Source organism: Heterocephalus glaber, unplaced genomic scaffold (assembly GCF_053883595.1).
Source record: "Heterocephalus glaber isolate CG9 unplaced genomic scaffold, H.glaber_assembly_v1.0 deba00000546, whole genome shotgun sequence".
NCBI lineage: Eukaryota > Metazoa > Chordata > Mammalia > Rodentia > Bathyergidae > Heterocephalus > Heterocephalus glaber.
The window spans coordinates 6413291-6431298 of NW_028258147.1; the positions used below are offsets into that span (position 1 = coordinate 6413291).

At 43.2% G+C, this 18008-nt stretch overlaps 1 protein-coding gene and 1 non-coding gene across 5 annotated transcripts in view; both read left to right on the forward strand.

Annotated features, from left to right (window-relative positions):
• Positions 1–17242, forward strand: part of Ube2h (ubiquitin conjugating enzyme E2 H) — a 171022-nt gene extending 153780 nt beyond the window's left edge. For all 4 annotated transcript variants that reach the window (XM_087204536.1, XM_087204535.1, XM_021237538.2 and 1 more), the window contains 2 exons: positions 9424–9552; positions 13313–17242. In XM_087204536.1, the coding sequence (XP_087060662.1) occupies positions 9424–9552; positions 13313–13437 (254 nt within the window). In that variant the 3' untranslated portion in view covers positions 13438–17242. The remainder of the gene's footprint in view (positions 1–9423; positions 9553–13312) is intronic.
• Positions 8202–8308, forward strand: LOC147829608 (U6 spliceosomal RNA). The gene has a single exon (XR_015448813.1). It is a non-coding gene; the product is annotated as a U6 spliceosomal RNA (small nuclear RNA).
• Positions 17243–18008: the final 766 nt, after the last annotated feature.

Consider the following 18008-nt stretch of genomic DNA (forward strand, 5'->3'; position numbering starts at 1 on the left):
CCAAGTTTGATTGTTGTTGTTTTTTTTCCCAAACACAGCAACTGTTCACTTGTGTCCAGTTGGGATTCTCCACTAACAAGAGATTTTTTTTGTTTTTGTTTTTTTCTTTTGTTTTTGAGACAGGGTCTCTGTAGTTCAGGCTGGCCTCGAACTCACTGTGTAGCCAAGGCTGTCCTCAAACTCTTGGCAATCCTCTTGCCTTAGTGTTCCAAGTGCTGGGACTACAGGCGTGTGCCACCATGCCTGGCCAGAGGTTTTTGAATACTCTTCCCTTTTTTGTAGACTTTCAGTTTTTTAATGTTCACAGACTATAAGCAAGAAGAAAAGTGAAAAACTCAAATCCATTGTTGTTGAACCTTCTTAGGAGCTGATAAAAGTTAATCTATTAATTTGCCCCAAATCATTATATAACCAAAGGAAATATGCAAATCATACTTACTTGGTTACTGGTTTTTATACGTACATAAAAGGCATACCTCCCCCCCAAAAAACTTGACAAATAAAGATTTTATGGTTTGCTTTATTCTGAACAAATCATGACTTGGTTGGCTTCACCATGGTTTCAGTGAGCAAAAGTCAACCGATGGGATTTTGAAAGGTTAGTATTTGATTTTTCTTAGTTAATCAAGGATATGAATAACATGGTTGAAATTCCCATATGACCCCAACTTCACCATTAGTTTCAACTCTGTTGGCCAGAAGCTTGGGGAAAGAGATATGTTCAAATCACAGAGAAAATAATTAGTTCTAGACCATGAGAATTGATGCCATGTGATATTGTCCATCTTTTTACCTCCCCAGTTATGAACAGGATTTTTATTTTCTTCCTCTCCCTTCAGCCCTGCTCCTTACTCAATTACGGAACAGGTAGATAACCTCAGAGTACTGACCGACCCTGTGGTTTGCATCTTGAGCAACCGAGAGTCTTTCATCAAAAGGGAGACGAGGCAGCAAAATGTAAACTTGTTTGGTAGCATACTTCTGGATAGAAAGAGCTTTGAACATGAGCAAGAGGAACTTTCTATTTATGAGAAATTACCCAGGTGATTGTTTTATTAGAAAGATGAGAGAGTTTGGAGCCATGAAGCCATCCAGGAGATAGCTGCCCCATCCAGGGCTGAGGTGATAGTTAGAGTTACATGCATACGTGCCAAGGAAAGTAGAGGAGGACCTAGAGGCATTTCATTAGGGCCACAAGCAAGTAGACACTAACTTAAGTACATGGAGTATGGGAAGAAAGCTTAACCAAACTCCTTCTAGAAGTTTGGAGCCCAGGGGCAAGGGTGTTAGAGTCCCTTTATTGGGCCAGGGATTTAGCTCAGTGGTTCTGCTTCCTGTCTCGCAAGTGCAAGGTTCTGAGTTCGATCTCTGGTACCAAAAAAAAAGTCCCTTTACTAAGAGAAGGGAATGAGTTTTCCAAAAAGTAATTTTAGGTATGTCAAGTCTGATAAAGAGCAGTTACAAAGATTTTGTAGTTATCATTGTACATTTCTTTAAAATCATAAGATAAGTTGATCCTCCAGAAAACGTAAATAAAACTGTAGTATGATGGGCTCCACAGAGTAAAAGTGTACCTCCACACACAAAACTGAGGATTAAACCCACGGCCTTTGCACTGAGCTGCACCCCAACCCTTTTTATTTATTTTGAGACAGGGTATTGCTAAGTTGCCTATGCTGTGTTTGAACTTGGAATCCTCCACCTTCAGCCTCCCAGAGTTATAGGCACACATCACCATGCCTGGCTTAAAAGCCAGTTGTTAAAAATACCTCAGAATTCACGCTGCTGTACAAGGCTCTTTTTGTTTGCTTCTTTTTTTTGGGTTTTTTGTTTTTGTTTGTTTGTACTGGGGCTTGAACCTTGGGACCTTGGGCTTGCAACTGAGCTAAATCTCCCATTGCTTCTTTGTTTTTAAAAAGGAGCCCAGATCATTGGGCATTTGGGGTTTAGGGATTAGAAGTAACCATGAGAAGTAAAAAGGGGGTTAGGTGGCTCTTGAGAAGAGAGGAATGGCTGTATTTTTCAGTGTTAAATTTGAAAAGCAAGAAAAGATTATACAAGTAAAATTCTCTGAGGTGGCTAGCTGCTTGCTAATTGTGACTCCTAGTGGGGCAGATTGGGCACCTGCAGGATTTTAACCTGAATGAAAGCAACATACTTGAGCTGGGGATGTAGCTCAGTGGTGGAGCACTTGGCTAGTGTGCATGAGGCCTTGAGTTTGATCCAGCCCTGCACAGTTTTTAAAAAAGCAGCATACTTTATAGAATCTTCCACTTTAATATTCAGAGGAAATAGAGGAAGAAGAAATAATTATAGTCACTGGTTCATAAACAGCCAAGAATAAATCATGGATATGTGATTCATCCCCTCCTGTGTTTTCTTCTTTAAGCCTGGACAATCTTATTAGCCACCTGGAGTAGGATGGCTTCACTTTAAGAATTTTTTAGCCAGACATGGTGGCACAGGCCTATAATCCCAGCACTTAGGAGGCTGAGTCAGGAGGATTGCTGCAAGTTTGAACCATCCTGGATTACGTAGTTCAAGGGCAGCCTGAACTACAAAGGGAGACCTTGTCTCAAAAAAAAAAAAAAAGAGAATTGGTGCATTTTTTTCCAATGTGACTTATTTTAATTAATGTATATTCCTTAAGGATACATGTAGGGCTGGGGATTTAGCTCAGTGGTTCTGCTGCCTGCCTCACAAGCCCAAGGTCCTGAGTTCGATCCCTGGTACCATAGAAAAAAAGGATACATGTAGCTGGAAACTTTACTCTTAGGAGAAGTCATATTTGTATTAATATTTTAGTCTAATAGACTATAGCTGGTATGTGTGCTGCCAAAGTGAACATATTGTACTGTATAGTCATTTTTAGTGATATGTAATACTTCCTGGTAAGGAATGGCAGTATTATACTTCTCTTTTTGCAGAAGAAATGGAGCTGCATAGAAGAAGAGACTTGCTCAGGGTCAAAGAGTAAGACATTGGAGGGCCCGAGATGAGATTTGTGTTCCTTGAGTTTCCGTCCATTGTTCACCACAGAGCTGTCAGCCTCCCTTTTGCTAGGGACAGTGCAGCCTAAGGGAATGTGCTCTGCCAGATTCCCAGTGTGTTAGATGATATCCGCCCCTTCCCATTCTCCTCTAAAGCACCTTTTATCACCTCAAGAATAGATCCACCTTTTCCTGCCTTTGGTTTGGCAGATCTCCACCTGGAGAGGGTGGTGGTGACTGCAGTATGCAGAGATGAAAGAGTCGGGGAAAGCTGCTCAACTAGAGCCTCTACAGCAGCTCATCTGACAAACCTGAGTGTTTTCTTGACCAAAAGAACCCACAAACAGCCAATCAATCCCTGACTTAGCAAGGTCAATGGTACTATTTTTTGGTTTTTGTCTTTGCAGTACTGGAGATTGAACTCAGGGTCTTCTACATACTAGGCAAGTGCTCTACCACTTACACTGCAGCCCGTGATTGATTGATTGATTGATTGATTGATTGATTGATTGGAGACAGGGTCTCACTATGTAGTTCAGGCTGACTTCAAACTTGCAGTGACTTCAGCCTCCCAAGTGCTGGGATTACAGATGTGCACTACCACATCTGGCTAGTTTTATTTTATACATGGTTTTCTCTTTTCCTTTTTTTTTTTTTATTTGAGAAAGGCTTTCCAAATTTTGCAAGCTGCCATTGAATTTAGCTCCTCCTATCTTGACCTCCCACATAGCTGAGATTATAGGTATACCCCATCACACTTGTCTTGGTGCTGCTTTTTTGATGAGAAATCCATATTATTTGAGTGTTTTAAAATTAATATGTATGTAAGCCATTAGTTTATATACATTGACTGAGACATAAGTATTGTAAAATTCACGTTAGTACTGTAGGATCATCCTGAAGAGTCGGTCCTGATGAACTGCGCTTTGGTACCTGCTGATTTAGTCTGAGGCAAAGTAAGAGCCATTCGTTCATCATGAGTCATACTTCTCAGGGGTCTTGGAACTGTCTGTTAGCCAGAAATGGAGTCAGCTGATTGTAATCTCTAGATTGGACAATGTGTTTCTCATCCTTTCCCTTGTAAAAAGTTAAAGGTTGATGTTTTTAGAATAAAGTTCTTTGACCTAATACATTTAAACAAAAATAAATCATTCTGATATATTTTTCCAAAGAGGAGTGTCTTAGGTGTGGCGGCTCAGGCCTATAATCTCAGCACTCGGAAGGCAGGCTGGAGGACAGCTATGAGTTTGAGGCCAGCCTGGGCTACATAGTGAGTTCAAGGCCAGCCTGAACTACATAGCAACACCCTGTCTCCAAGGAAAAAAAAAAAGATGAGTGTCTTTATTTCATTCTTGGTTTAATGTGTGTGTGTGTGTGTGTGTGTGTGTGTGTGTGTGTGTGTGTGTGTGTGGTGCTGGAGGCTGATTAGATGGCCTCACAAGTGCTAGGCGAGCGCCCTACTCCCAACCCTGCACATCTGCACAGGTGAGAGATGCTCCTTTCAGGAGGACTCCCTGGGTCACCCCTCTGCCAGCCACCTTGATGGATGGGATGGTTCACTGCTTTAGAATGGCCAGGACCAGAACCTCTTGACCTTGGCAAGCTGTTGACGTCACTCAAAACCAAGCTGTGGGCTTTTCCTTTTCTGCTCACCTGTTTTACAGATGTGACTCAGTACATCTGTAAAAATGGATCAACAGTGTGTTAATGAAGGAAGACAGATACAGGAAGAAAGAACCAATAATTAAGGGTTCTTTTATTTGTTTGGAACAAACACAGTCTAAAGCCACTTATTTGGTAGCTTGAGGAAACTTAAAAGTGGTAGGGAAGGGTATAAAATCTCTTCCGGGGACACAGGAAACCCTTAGTTGTGTAATATCTTGTCTGCAGTATTTCTCTAGCCTGAAGCACTCAGAATATTACTGAAAGAGAACCAAACCTATACTTTGTTTTTTAAAGGTTTTTGTTGATGTTTGGTAGGCACATTCAGCAGCTAATTCTTTGGAGCACCACCTATAATAATAATGTGTCAGAAGCCCCCAGCTCACTGCACACATCTATGAACAGTGTGGGTCACATCCTGTGTTGAGCCATTTGAAAACAAGCACACTGCCTCTGTGAAGTAGCCAGAGAAATACCTGAATGGCCAGGCATACAGTGGTGCAGGCCTATAATCCTTGAACTTGGGAGGTTTGTGGCAGGAGGATTGCTGCAAGTTCAAGGGCAGCCTGGGCTATTGTAGTATGAGTTCAAGGCCAGCCTGAACTATATAGCCAGATTTGTCTCAAAAAAACAAAAAGAAATGCCTGCATGTTCTCTGCTTAGAGTCCATCCACAGCCTTGTACTTGAGAGGAGGGGAGCTTTGGGGAGAGGCACCCTCATCTCAGCCATGGCTTTGGCTCTCCTGCCCATGAGTGGTAAGACTTTGCTACAGAGACGTGGGCAGCTTGGACCACTATGGAAGTTGAGGTGGTTGTGTTTGCTAGCAAAGGCAACGTGGTGGCTAAGCCCAGATTTGAAATCCAGCTTCTTGGGCAAGTCACTTCACCTGTGTGCCACAGTTTCTTTGTGTTTGAAATGGAGGCCGGGAAGGTACTCACCCTCATTGGCTGCACATTTGCAACAAAAGCTGAAGAGTGCTTGGCTTGTAGCAAGTGCTGTGCAAGGGATAGTCTGCTGCCACTGCTATTATTACTACTACTGTTACTGTGATTCTTGTTTTTGCTTTTTTTTGTTTTTTATTTTCCGGTACAGGAATCAAACTCAGGACCTTGTGCTTGCCAGGCAGGCACAGTGCCACTAAGCTACATCCCCGGCTGTTGCTGTAATTCTTATTAACTCTTCCTACTCTGGGAACACACTTGCTTTGTAAAACTTCGCAATTTGCTTACTTTTGGGCATTGTCTATGACTGAAATGTTTTCTTTAAAGAGAAAAGTAGTATTATTCGATGTGTGAAAAGTAGAAGTTTTATAAGCCCATTTCTTTGGCATAACTTTAAAAACATTCTTATGTATGCACACTGTACATACTGTTTTATGGCCTTTTTCCATCCAGCATTCAAGCATAAGCATTTTTCTTTGTTCCTTAGCATTTACAATTAGTTTTCCTTGGCTTTGTGCAATAAATAATTATTGACTTATTGACTTTGTTGCTTCCTTTAAAAAAAAAAAACTATAAGCAAAACAAAATCAGATAGTTTGGGGTTATCTTGGAAGGTCATTTTGTTTGCTTTTTTGATTGAGAACTTCAGCTTCTGTTTAGTGGTACGTGAGAGTCTTACTGTACTATTATTCTTTGGGACTGTTCTGAAGTTGACCTTATAAAGGTGAAACTGCTCCACATCTGGACGTAACTTTGGGTTAGGGTTAAGGGTATCTTATCTGGTTCATGAGATCAGGGTTGTCAGTGTTCACCACTGAGGGATTCTGGCACATCCTGCTCTAGACTTGGACTGCCCAGTACACCCACATATGGCTGTTTTAATTAACTTAGACTTCCGTATAAGGAAAATCTTACTTCCTTATCTACATTAGTTACATTTTAGGTGCTCAGTGGCCACATGTGAGGTGTGGCTACTGTTTTGTTTTTGATTTTTGTTACTACATGTTTGAGGGAATTGGTACATGTACATAACACATTTCAATTCTTTTTTTTCCCCCTTCCCACTGCCCCCTTTTATTTTGCAACCATCAGATTTAGTGCCTCTGTTTTGGACAGTGCAGATGCAAAACATTTCCATCACTGCAGGAAGTTCTGTTGAGTAGCACTGCTGCTCAGCTTTTTCACCCTACAGTGATAAGGAAGTGCCACCTCTGATGTTCTAGAGCAGAGTGCAAACTTTGCCTGCCGGTTTTTATATAGAAAGATTTATTGGAACACACTCACATTTGTTCGCTATTTGTTTCCCTGGTACGTTTGGCTGCTTTTGTGCTACAGTGGCAGAACTGGGTCTTGAACAGAAACTGTTTGTGGCTCACAAATATTTGTGCTCACTATTTGTGGCCCTGAAGTATTTACTCCATCTTCTTAGGAAAAGGATTACCAACATCTTTTATCCAGAGCATGGTTTTCCAGCCTCACCACGCATAATATTTTGGTCCACATGGTTCTCTGATTGGGGCTGTCCTGTGTACTATACGATGCTTCAACACTTGTTTCTGTTCTCTACCCACTGCACGTCTCTGCCACCCAGTTGTGACAACATGCAGTGTCTCCAGACATTGCCAGATCCCTTGGGGAACAAAATCACCCTAAGAACTCCAAATCTTAAATGATGTGGCTTGGCAAAGCACTCACCTGCAACACTACATAGGCATGCTCACTGTAAAATATCAATCCAGAATAAATTAAAGAGTAGGTTTTTATACCATCTTTTATACTTCCACATTGGCTGCAGAAACAGAAACATTTATGGAAAACATGACAGAATAGCTGATGAAATAGAAAAATGGAAGCACTCAGGTTTTCCAATCCACTCTTTGCCAATTGAGGAACAAATAGAATAGAAATCACAGCATTCCATGTTCTGTTAACTCTGCAGGTATGTGTTTCAGGAATGTTCTGTAACTCTGCCCCGCTGCTTCAGTGAACATGCTTGCCTACCCTGTAGATCCCTATATAAGGAGGCTCCCATTTCTAGTCAGGTGTTCAGACTTTGGAGTATGAACTCCTCTGAGCCTGCCGGCATAATAAAAGGTTTTTCTTCAAAAAAAAAAAAAAATTACAGCATTCCAAAGCTGTGGGGAAGTATAGATTACAGTACATCCTGGTTTAACTTATTTTTCTTTATTTATTCATTTATGTTTTTTGAGATAGCAAAAAACCCAGTTCTCAGAGCTTTGCAGTTCAGACTGGCCTTGAATTCTGTGTAGCCCAGGCTGGCCTAGAACTCATGGCAATCCTTCAGCCTCAGCCTCCCCAGTGCTGGGGTTATAGGCATTTGCCACCATGCCCACTCCTCAGCCTCCAAGTAGCTGTAATGACAGGTATGTACCATCACCTGTGGCCCTACACCCAGTCAAGACCTGCTCCCTTTATAAAGCAGGTTAACCACAGGGTTTATCTTGTTCACTGAGTGAGTGGATTTCATTTGTGTATTCCTGGCAAGAAGGGAGTTAATGTTTATTAAAATGATTAATGAATTCCACAAATTGGTGCTTATCTGCTTTATGATTATAGCCCATATCACCCAGAATAATTGAAAAGCTAGTTCTCATTTCGGCAGCACATACACTAAAGTTGGAACAATACAGAGAAGATGAGCATGGCCTCTGTGCAAGGAGGACACATAATTTCATTAATTGTTCCATTACAAAAAAAGAAAAATTGGTTGTATTTACCTCCATTTGAAGTTAATGAGAATTAAGCTGGACCCTGTGGTACATGCCTGTATTCCTAGCTAGCCAGGAGGCTGAGGTAGGAGGGTCATAAATTCAAGGCCAGCCTGGTGAGCATAGGGTGCTAGACCCTATCACAAAAACAAAACAAAACAAATTTTTAATGAGAGACATCATGTCCTATAAAATTTGTTCATCTGTGCTTGAGTACTTTTTAGAGTAGAGAGTTGTAGAAATTGTTATCTTAAGTTTACTCATTCTGAAGTAATACAGGGTGCTGTAGAGTTCAGAACACAAGTTTTAATTAGTAATGTATGTAGTATTTCTAACTTCTCAGTTTGGAAAATAGAGTGAAATGGAATTGGGAAAATTGGATCTGGGAGTGTAGGTCAGTGGTAGAATACTTGGCTAATATGTATGGGGCCCTGGATTTGATCATCCCCAGCACCACAAAAAGAAAAAGAAAAAAAAGAATTGGAAAAATTTCAGAGAAAATGCCAGATATATCTTAAACTTGTTCTTCAAATTAAAATTGGATTTAAAATTTTTAATTGGGCTAGGTATGGTCATACATTACATATAATCCCAACACTCAGGAAGCTGTGGCAGGAGGACTGAAAGTTCAAGCCCATCTTAGGCAATTTAGTGATTTAGCAAGACCTACCTTTAAAAAAATGGGCTGGGTGTGATGGCACACGCCTGTGATCCCAGCACTCAGGAGGCTGCGGCAGAAGGATTGCTGCCAGTTTGAGACCAGCCTCAGCTATATAGTGAGTTCAAGACCAGCCTGAACTGCATTAGTGAGACTCTCTCTCCCCTTCAAAAAAAAGAATATACAATGAGGGCCAGGGATTTAGCTCAGTGGTTCCAACTCCTGCCTCACAAGCGAAAGGTCCCAAGTTCGGTCCCCAGTACCAGAAAAAAGAAATGAAAAGAATATATAATGTAAGTTTTGTGTAGTGGAACACACATTTATGGAAAAATCATCCCCATGTAGTTAAATATTTAAGAAGATAGCAGGTTTGACTCCTGAATTCAAGTGAATTTTGAATGTTTGTGTTCCCAAGCATGAAGAACTTGTGTTTGTTTTTCAGATCTTACCAACATATTTGAGTCCTTCTTGCCTCAGCTGTTGGCCTATCCTAATCCCATAGATCCTCTCAATGGTGATGCAGCAGCCATGTACCTCCACCGACCAGAAGAATACAAGCAGAAAATTAAAGGTAAGGAGGCACACAATTTAACCTGGAGTCAGAAGAATTTAAACTTCTTGAGCTTTAGTCACTTAGAGCCTTTTGTGAGTTACATGGTTCCTCATGATTTTCTCAGGCCTAAGCCAACAGCTGTAGGCTTAAATAGCATTGAGCAACCTTGAACACAAGCACTAGCAGCCCCAGCTAGACTGCGCTTAGGATTTAGAATCCTGTGTTCCCACAATCATGGGACTAGAGTTGCATTCAAAGGAAAATACAGTTACAAAAGAACATCTGAAGCTCAAGTGGGGCTGGGAGTGATGGCACACACCACTAATCCCAGCATTCTGGGAGGCTGAGACAGGAGGATTGGAAATACAAGCACAGTCTGGCCAATTTGATGACATAGTAAGACTTGCCTCAAAATTAAAATTTTTTAAAAGCCGGGGATGGGCCGGGGATTTTGCTCAGTGATGCCGCCACCTGCCTTGTAAGCACAGGGTCCTGAGGCAGAGGCCCTGAGTGTGATTCCCCAGTACCAAGAAAAGGAGGGAGGGAGAGAGCAAGCCCCAGTGGGTTTGGTGATGTTCATTGGCTTGTCCTTCTCCTCCTTGTAATATTTAAGAACTTCCATAGTGAAAAGTCTGGATCCATAAAGCTCCACCAGAAAGGAGAGGAATTCAGAGTCAGTGGAGATGCATCTGCTCTTAACCAATAGGCACTAGGATCTTCCAAGCTTTCAGCACAACTTAACCATCTACCATGGATGTAGAACATCAGTCTCCTCAAGCTGTGGCGGCGCCTCTGAGGCACATTTGCAAGAAATGACAGCAGAAGTAGTTCATGAGGGAGGAAAGACAAACTGGAGTTGTTTTCCTTTGTTTGTTTCCTCATTCTCCCCAGGTCTCTCTAGGGTATTACTTTGGTGCTTTTGTTTAGATAAAGTAAAAATAAATCTACTGCAATTAATTTACTCAAGTCTCAAGGGCTTTGCAAATTAATGTCTAATCTATGTAGCACAATATCTATATAACCAAACAAACATGTATCCCAAGAAAGAGGTAGTCATTTTCAACCAGATAAAATTCTGTTGTGAGAGTCTGTTAAAATTTTGTTGTAGGAGTTACTTAGCAGGGTCTGCAAACCACAAATATCTCAGTGCAGAGTATATTTCTGTAGTTCTTATTCATTATGCCTCAGCAGTTTAACACAAGCTGTACTGTAGTGCATATCTGCTCTGGCCCCAAGTACAAAAGGAACCCAGCCTGTGTTTGTCTTAGAATGGCCTCTCTGGCTTTCAGAAGTGTTAATGGCAGAGACCATTATGTCTTCTTGGTGATTTGGGAGAATCATGGCCATTAGGCTTGAGCTCACCTCTGCTTTCTGCTGTGCTTTTATATAGCACCTTTCCCCATATTTGTTTCATTTTTGTCCCTACAGGAAATGAGGTGCTCCTGTGGGTTCCCTTAGGATTCAAGCTATTTATTTCACTTTCAAACTTCCTGCTTCCTTGGCTTAAAATCCCACAATCCTTTATTTCCCTTCTTGTGCTGAGCCTATGAGGTCCTTTCCTCTCTCCCATGGACCCTTCTTAAGTCCCATTTTCGTGGACCTCTCTGCAGCTCTGGTGTTTTACTCCTTTCTTTCTTTGGTACCGGGGATAGAACTCGGGACTTTGTGATTTCGAGGCAGGTGGTAGAACCACTGAGCTAAATCCCTAGCCCTTACTCCTTAGCTTTCTGAGAACTGCTCATTCTATTTCCAAAATGTGGACCTTTTATGAGTTGGTTTTATGCTCCCTCTTCCTCTCCCCATTAGGAAATAATTCACCTCTCAGCTTCAGGTAATCGCTCCAACTTGATGATTCCTAAATGTGTGTGTTCAGGCCTGACCCCTCTTCCAGGCTGCCACTGTGGCAGTCCCCACAAGTCAGCACACTCATCTCGAGGTGAGGCGTACTCGCCCTTGTGTAGCCCAGATGTCAACATTCCTGTCTAGTTGATGCTGGTTTAGGGTGCAGCCTTGAAAATAGGTTTAAATATTGAGCACCTGTGAGACGGGGGATCCTTAGAGCTGTCCAAAGAAATGTCACTTCTTTGCTCAAAAACCTTTGCCAAGGGCCATCAGCCTGTCGTTTGGGGCTCTCTGCTACTGAGGCAATGACCTCTGTGCCTTGACTCCTGTCACCACTGTGTGACAATGCAGTTCGGTGAGTATCAGGTACCCAAATATATTCACTCCTTTTGTAGTCACGGAAAATTTCAGACCCACCATTCATCTCTGCCACACCTCTCTACTCTGCCTTATTTGCAAGCAAGAAGACACAGGTAGCTCTTAGTACAGTGTTTTTATGTCCCAGCCACTTAATTTGGGTGAGGCTGAGCCCCTTCCCCTGGAACAGCCTGACCTCCACTGCAGCTGGAAGAGCTCGGGTCTATGCGGCTGTGCCTGCCTCCCTGGCCTCAGCCAATTCCTTGCATAGATGCTTCCTGCAGGGCACTTCAGCAGCTTCTGCCTGTTGCCTACATCTGTTCTCCTTCTCTTAGTGACCTTGCTCTTCACTGGTCTGTCTCCTGAAAACATTTCTCAAACATTTGTCTCCTTGAATATTCTAAAGAAAGCTAGTAAGATCAAATTAAAGCAGTGGTGGTGAGCCTATGGCACACATGCCACAACGGACTGTTTGTATCACTGAAAGCTCTAAAAGGTTCACCATCATTGAGTTAGAGTGTCAAGAAACAATGTCCTGGAGCAGTAACTTCTGTGAAAGAAGAAACAGAATGGTCAGCCCATTAGAAGGCAAAAATAACATTTCTAAGGCTTTAGTAAACATTCCTCTCATTCTTAAATGTAAATTTAGGTAAATTCTTACCTAGATGAGGGCTCGTCTAATCTCATGATCTCATTGTAAAGTTCTAGACATTTAAAGAGCTCTAATGCTTGTCTACAAACTTTGTAAAGGAAAGTATAAAAAATAATCCTAGCAAGACCCCTGTACTGGCTCCTCAGCTTTGGCAGGCCCCCGTGGCCAGTTTCCCATCTTCATGTTACAGTCCGCAACTGCGTGGGAGAAAAGACAAACCCTAAGGACATGTGGGTATGAGTGTGTGTCCAGCTGCCACTCTGATGGGATTCCCACCGTCTGTCTCTTCATACTGTGTGTAGGCGATTTACTTGAAAACAGAGTGTACCTTTACGGAGAAGTTTATTGTTTATTCAGCTGTTCCTAAATTCTTTGTCAGCCAGCAGATTCAGCCTAGGATACAGCAGCATAAACTCAAAGTAAAGGATACATGGTAAAGCCACTCAAGCTGCTGTGCGTGCCTTTGGGCAGCAGCTCATTCCTAATGAGCAGACCGAGAAAAAATTCTTACTGGTTGCTTCCAAAACCTGTCAGGCAGAATCTGTGTAGACTAAAGTCTGTTCCTAAAATAATAGATCTGGGCTAGCTATAATTATATAACTGCAAACCTGAAAACAATGGGGATTTCCGGGTAAGTTGCTATGGAATCTTAACGTCATGTTCTGTCTGGGAAGCAAATCATTTTATTGACATGAAAGTAAAAACAAAGTGTGGGGTGACCATTGTTCCCACCCTCCCAGCATCCCAGGGTGGGAATGCAAGGTACTTAATCTGTCCATAAGTCAGGCATTCTGTGTTGCTCTCCTACCGTGGTCATCCCTCTTCTTTCCCACCCTGGCCCAGAAGGGGAATCTGAACTTATGGGACTCAGCAACTTTGGAGTCTGGTCACTTACCCCTTATGTTTTCTTTCCCCACCCCTGTGCAGAGTACATCCAGAAGTATGCAACGGAAGAGGCCCTGAAGGAGCAGGAAGAGGGCACTGGGGACAGCTCATCAGAGAGTTCTATGTCTGACTTTTCGGAAGACGAGGCCCAGGACATGGAGTTGTAGTAGAAAAAAGCACCTGCTTTTCAGAAAGACTATTATTTCCTAACCATGAGAAGCAGACTATAATATTCATATTTAAACAAAGCAATTTTTTTTATTACTAAACAAGGTTTTTATGAATAATAGCATTGATATATATATATTATATATCACCCTTTAGATCTTGATTTCTTGGTCATTTCTCAACCTGAGGTGCATAGCATATTCCCACATTCCATTTTGGTAGCAATATGCGGTCTGAATGCATGCATTCATAAGTCTATTTGGCCAAGGCAGCCTGTGTGCTACTGAATGTCACATAGCCACTCTGATAAGTAGATAAGAGTAAAACTAACAGGAAAAGTTGCTTCTTTTTATTGATGGTTCCAAAGAAACAAACCAAACCAATCAGCTCTTGGATGTGAAGATAGGAATAGTGCTTTTTCAAATTGGAAAGGAAAAAATTGGGGAGGAAGAGGCCTGCTTTGGGAGCATGTAGAGCCAGCCACGTACAAATTAGCGGCCCCTTCCTGGGAGTCCTAGGTGGGCCATTTCTGTGGAGTATCAATGTAAAGCAGGGAGCTAATTGGAGCATTGAGAAAACATTTTTGACTGGGATTTAAGTGCATTTTTATATGTAGATTCCTGCCCTTCATACTGCCAAACCTGCAGCTACCACATTGTGCATTGGAGAACCTTTTGGAAGTATTTTCTGAACCTGATTCTTTTTCTTGGGGACAGCTTGTGATCCAAACCTTTTTTTTTTTTTTTTTTTTTTTTGAGAGGACAGGAGGAGAAAAGTGACTGGAAGATATTTCCTCTAATCCAAAACACGTGCAAAATCCCATCTTAATTCTAGTGTTGGGCCAGCTCAAGACCATTGCCTGGACTAAATTAAACTGAAGGGGGTTTTTGCTTTTGGTTTTTTCAATTTGTGTGAATTGTGCTTAGACAGGCTACAAGTGTCATCTTTTCGTGCTAAGAGGTGGTCTCTCTGGACAAGCCGCTCAGTGGACCTGTAGATGTGAGAAGACTGGCCTGGTAGCTTCGAAACCCTGGACTCCTCCATGTTCGGGTTTGGTTTTTCCTCCTGGCAGCAGCGCAGTTATCATCCGCCTGTGGGGAGTGGGATATAGGTATTTCAAACCCAATGCACATTCTCAACTTGAAATGAAAAACAACTGGAACAAATAAAGGTTCTTGTACCCAGAGTGGCTCAACATTGGGAAAAACAGCTTTCTTCAGAGAAAGACTGGCTAGAAAAGAGGGATTTTGGAATGTGAAGTAGGATGACAGCTTGTGAAGGACGCTCTCTGTCCTGTGTTTAAGAGCAAGTCAAACTGTTTAAAATGCCTGTCAATCCAGTATTTGCTCAGCTAACCCTGCATCCAGGTTGCCGTGGAGTTTCTTTCAAATCTGAGTGTTGCCCACTGACTCTGGAGGGGGATTTGGAGAAGTTTCAAATAGCAGCTCTGTATTTTTTTTTTTTTTTCCCTCACAACCAATAGGACAATAGCAGTTTTAGCCAATTCTAAGACCTTCTAAAGACAACTTTTGAATCTTTGCCTGGGATAATTTTTCTTTTTGATGTGTTTTTAGTTTAGAAGTGCTATATTCCACAAGGTTTAAGTCAGTGAGGTTGGAAGATACCTAATCTTTTTTTTTTAATTCAAAAAGCACAATCAATCTTTTCTTTGAAAAAGTACAACTTGCTTTTAGCATAATTATTTTCCTAAATAAAAGACAAAGAATTTACTTATATTAATTACGGGCACGAAGCAAGAGGTTTTCTTTTTTAAAAAGTGCAGTTCTGTAAGGCTGTGGTTAGTTAACTGTACCGAGTTAGCGCTAGCATTTGTGGCTTGTTGGAAGGGTAGTATTAACTGTAACATGTAATGGTGTGCTTTGACCTAGGGCGCTGTCTTCGTTGCTTTGGCAGTGGGAGGGTCTCTGCTGGCGCTGTCCGACTTGCTCCCCTGCCTCATTCACAGTCTGTTTGTTCTGTAACCTTTATTGTTAGGTGCTACTTAGGGTAGGCTTGAAGTGCTGGGTGGTGATTTGAGTTCAAACAATAAAAAATTGTATTTTTTCAATATTGTATAAACAATACTGTTCTAATTATCCCCCCCCAGTCCAGATAATTGCTTTGATCTTGTCCAGAAAGAACCCAGTGTAGGGAAGATCCATGAACAGTGCCGCAGCACTGCCTTCACAGAAACCCACTTTCTCCAATGAAAAACCCTCAGCTTGCCCCCTTTCCAGAGCCCCAGCAACACTGGCTGAGGTGCAGGGCCCACATGGATATTGGGGTGAAGCAGCAGGTCAAGTGTGGCTGCGGAGTGCATGTGGTGAAGGTGTAATTAGGCTTCTCTGTTAGCACCAGGAACTCCTGGGCTTGCTGCCCGAGTCACACCCTTCCTCCTGTTCTGTGTGGGTCTCCCTTCAGGGCACTAGCCCTGACCCACCACGTGTTTGGGCTGTCTGAGCCTTTTCCTTTTGTAAGTTGGACAGGATCCCTTCTAATGCTGACTTTCTGTCCCCTGCTCCTGTGTGAGGTTGGAAGAGGAGATCGTACTCGGAGGCTCGGAGGAGCTGGGAGGAGGCCTCATTGGGACTCTGGGCCCCCATAGTCTGCAGCAGGAGCTGTTGTGACCCCGAAGCCCTTCTGAGCTGTCAGTGTGTCCCTTCCTAACAGAAAGGCCCTCAGAGCGATGGAGAGGTGAACTCAGCCCCAGGTGGTAACAGGAGGTCAGAGCTGCTGCTGGCAGTTCCCCTACCTTGGTACCCAGCATTTTTGAAATCCTACCTTGTGGTTTACCAGCACAGGCCATCCCATGTTCCCACTCCAAGGTCTGAACTCCAGCTCGTGCCAAACATCGGCAAACGAGGTGGCTGCAGCCGGCAGCCCGAAAGCCCATCACTGGGGCCAGTGAGCAGCAATGGTGTCTTGGGTTTTTTGTTCTCAGTCTCAGCACCCTCCTTGAGGTTACTCTGCAGTTTCAGCCAGCATTTTATACCAATGAGAGAACTGTCAGAAGTTGCCATATAATCTCTCCATTACTAATGTTTTTGTCCACTTCAAAAGCTGTTCTGATTTGCCAACTGGCTGATCCAGGCTCCTGAGGAGCCCCCCCCCCCAGTGGCTCCCAGAAGCCCCCCTTGGTCTGCCCCAATGCTTGCTTTTTCCTCGGCCTCCTGTGGGGATGGCTGGACTCCCACTAGCCTCCACAGCTCAGGTTTCCAGACCCCTTGTCTGGGAACTAGTGCTTGGTTTTAAGTGGCATGTCTCCCTCCTGTGTTTTAGTGCGAATTTATAAAAGCAGGGTTTTACTTCATTTGCTTCCTAACTAGGTTCACAACCTTGTTGAGGAAGATCATATTGTTTCCACTTGGGCACAGGAACTGCATTTCTTGGACTTCTAGATCTGTGTTCCCACTTCCTGGCAGCCCCAGCAGGCCTCGTGGAGCAGAGGCTGAGGTTCGTAGCTTCCCTTCTCCAGAGGAAGGGCTCTTTGTTTAGCAAATACTTGTCTTGGCTGTGAGCTTGGTAAGAAATGGCCATTATTTACTGATTGTATTTGGTACATACCATGTGATACTTGAAAAGATCAAAGGGATTTATCAGCCCTGTGTTGAAATCTAAGCTTTTTATCGCTGACGTTTTCCTTGCCCCATTTCCTCCCTTCCATCTCTTTCCCTGCATCGTGATGATCTAGTGGGCACGTCTGTCACCAGGACAAATGCCACCTCTTGACTATAACCTCTTAATAGTTGTGTATAATGAAAACTGTAAACTTTTTTAAATAAAATGTGTATATACCTTGGCAAATGGCTGGACCTTGATCAATGAGATAGTGCCCATGAAGATTCTTGGCCCATTTTTCAAACACCCCTCCGTTCTGCTCCTCTGAGCAGCTCTTAGGAGGTGGGTAACTGATGTGGGAAGGGCTGTGTCACCACAGCCGTGGTGGCCAGCAGGCCCTCCCCTGTCTTGACTGCAGGCCGGCCGCTGGAGCAGTGAAAAGCCAGTTCTGAGCCTCAAAGGCCATGTCCACCTGCTTCCTGAAGCACAGCCTGTCACTGGCAGGATGGCCTCCCACTGGGACTGATCTGCCTACCAGAGAGCCCCTCCACATCCCATGCCAGCCTCCATTGATTCCAGTGTATGTGCCCTCAATGGCCACCAGAGGGTGACACTGTCCCGTCGGTCTGTGTCCCAGTCAGGAGCCCACCGCTGCTTTTGTTGGGGACAAAGGGAAGAGTGTTCCTTGAGTCTCCTGTGTTCTTCCTTCCAACTCTTCCACTGCTTTCTCCTTACTCATTCCTCCACGCTCTGCTCCCTGCATTGTGTGTTCTATAGTGTCACAGCGCCTGCCAGGGCAGTGCGGGGAGCACTCCCCAAGCCATCGTAGCTCCCTTCAATGCTCAAAAGCAAAATGGTCAGAAGGTTCACTGCAGATGGCACTCAAATCTGAGCTGATGCCAGAGCTGTGTGGGGTGTTTGTTTTCCTAGCACCAGGGTTCGAACTCAGGACCTTGCACTTGCATGGTGGCACAGTGCCACTGAGCTAAATCTCCAGCCCTGTTTTTGTATT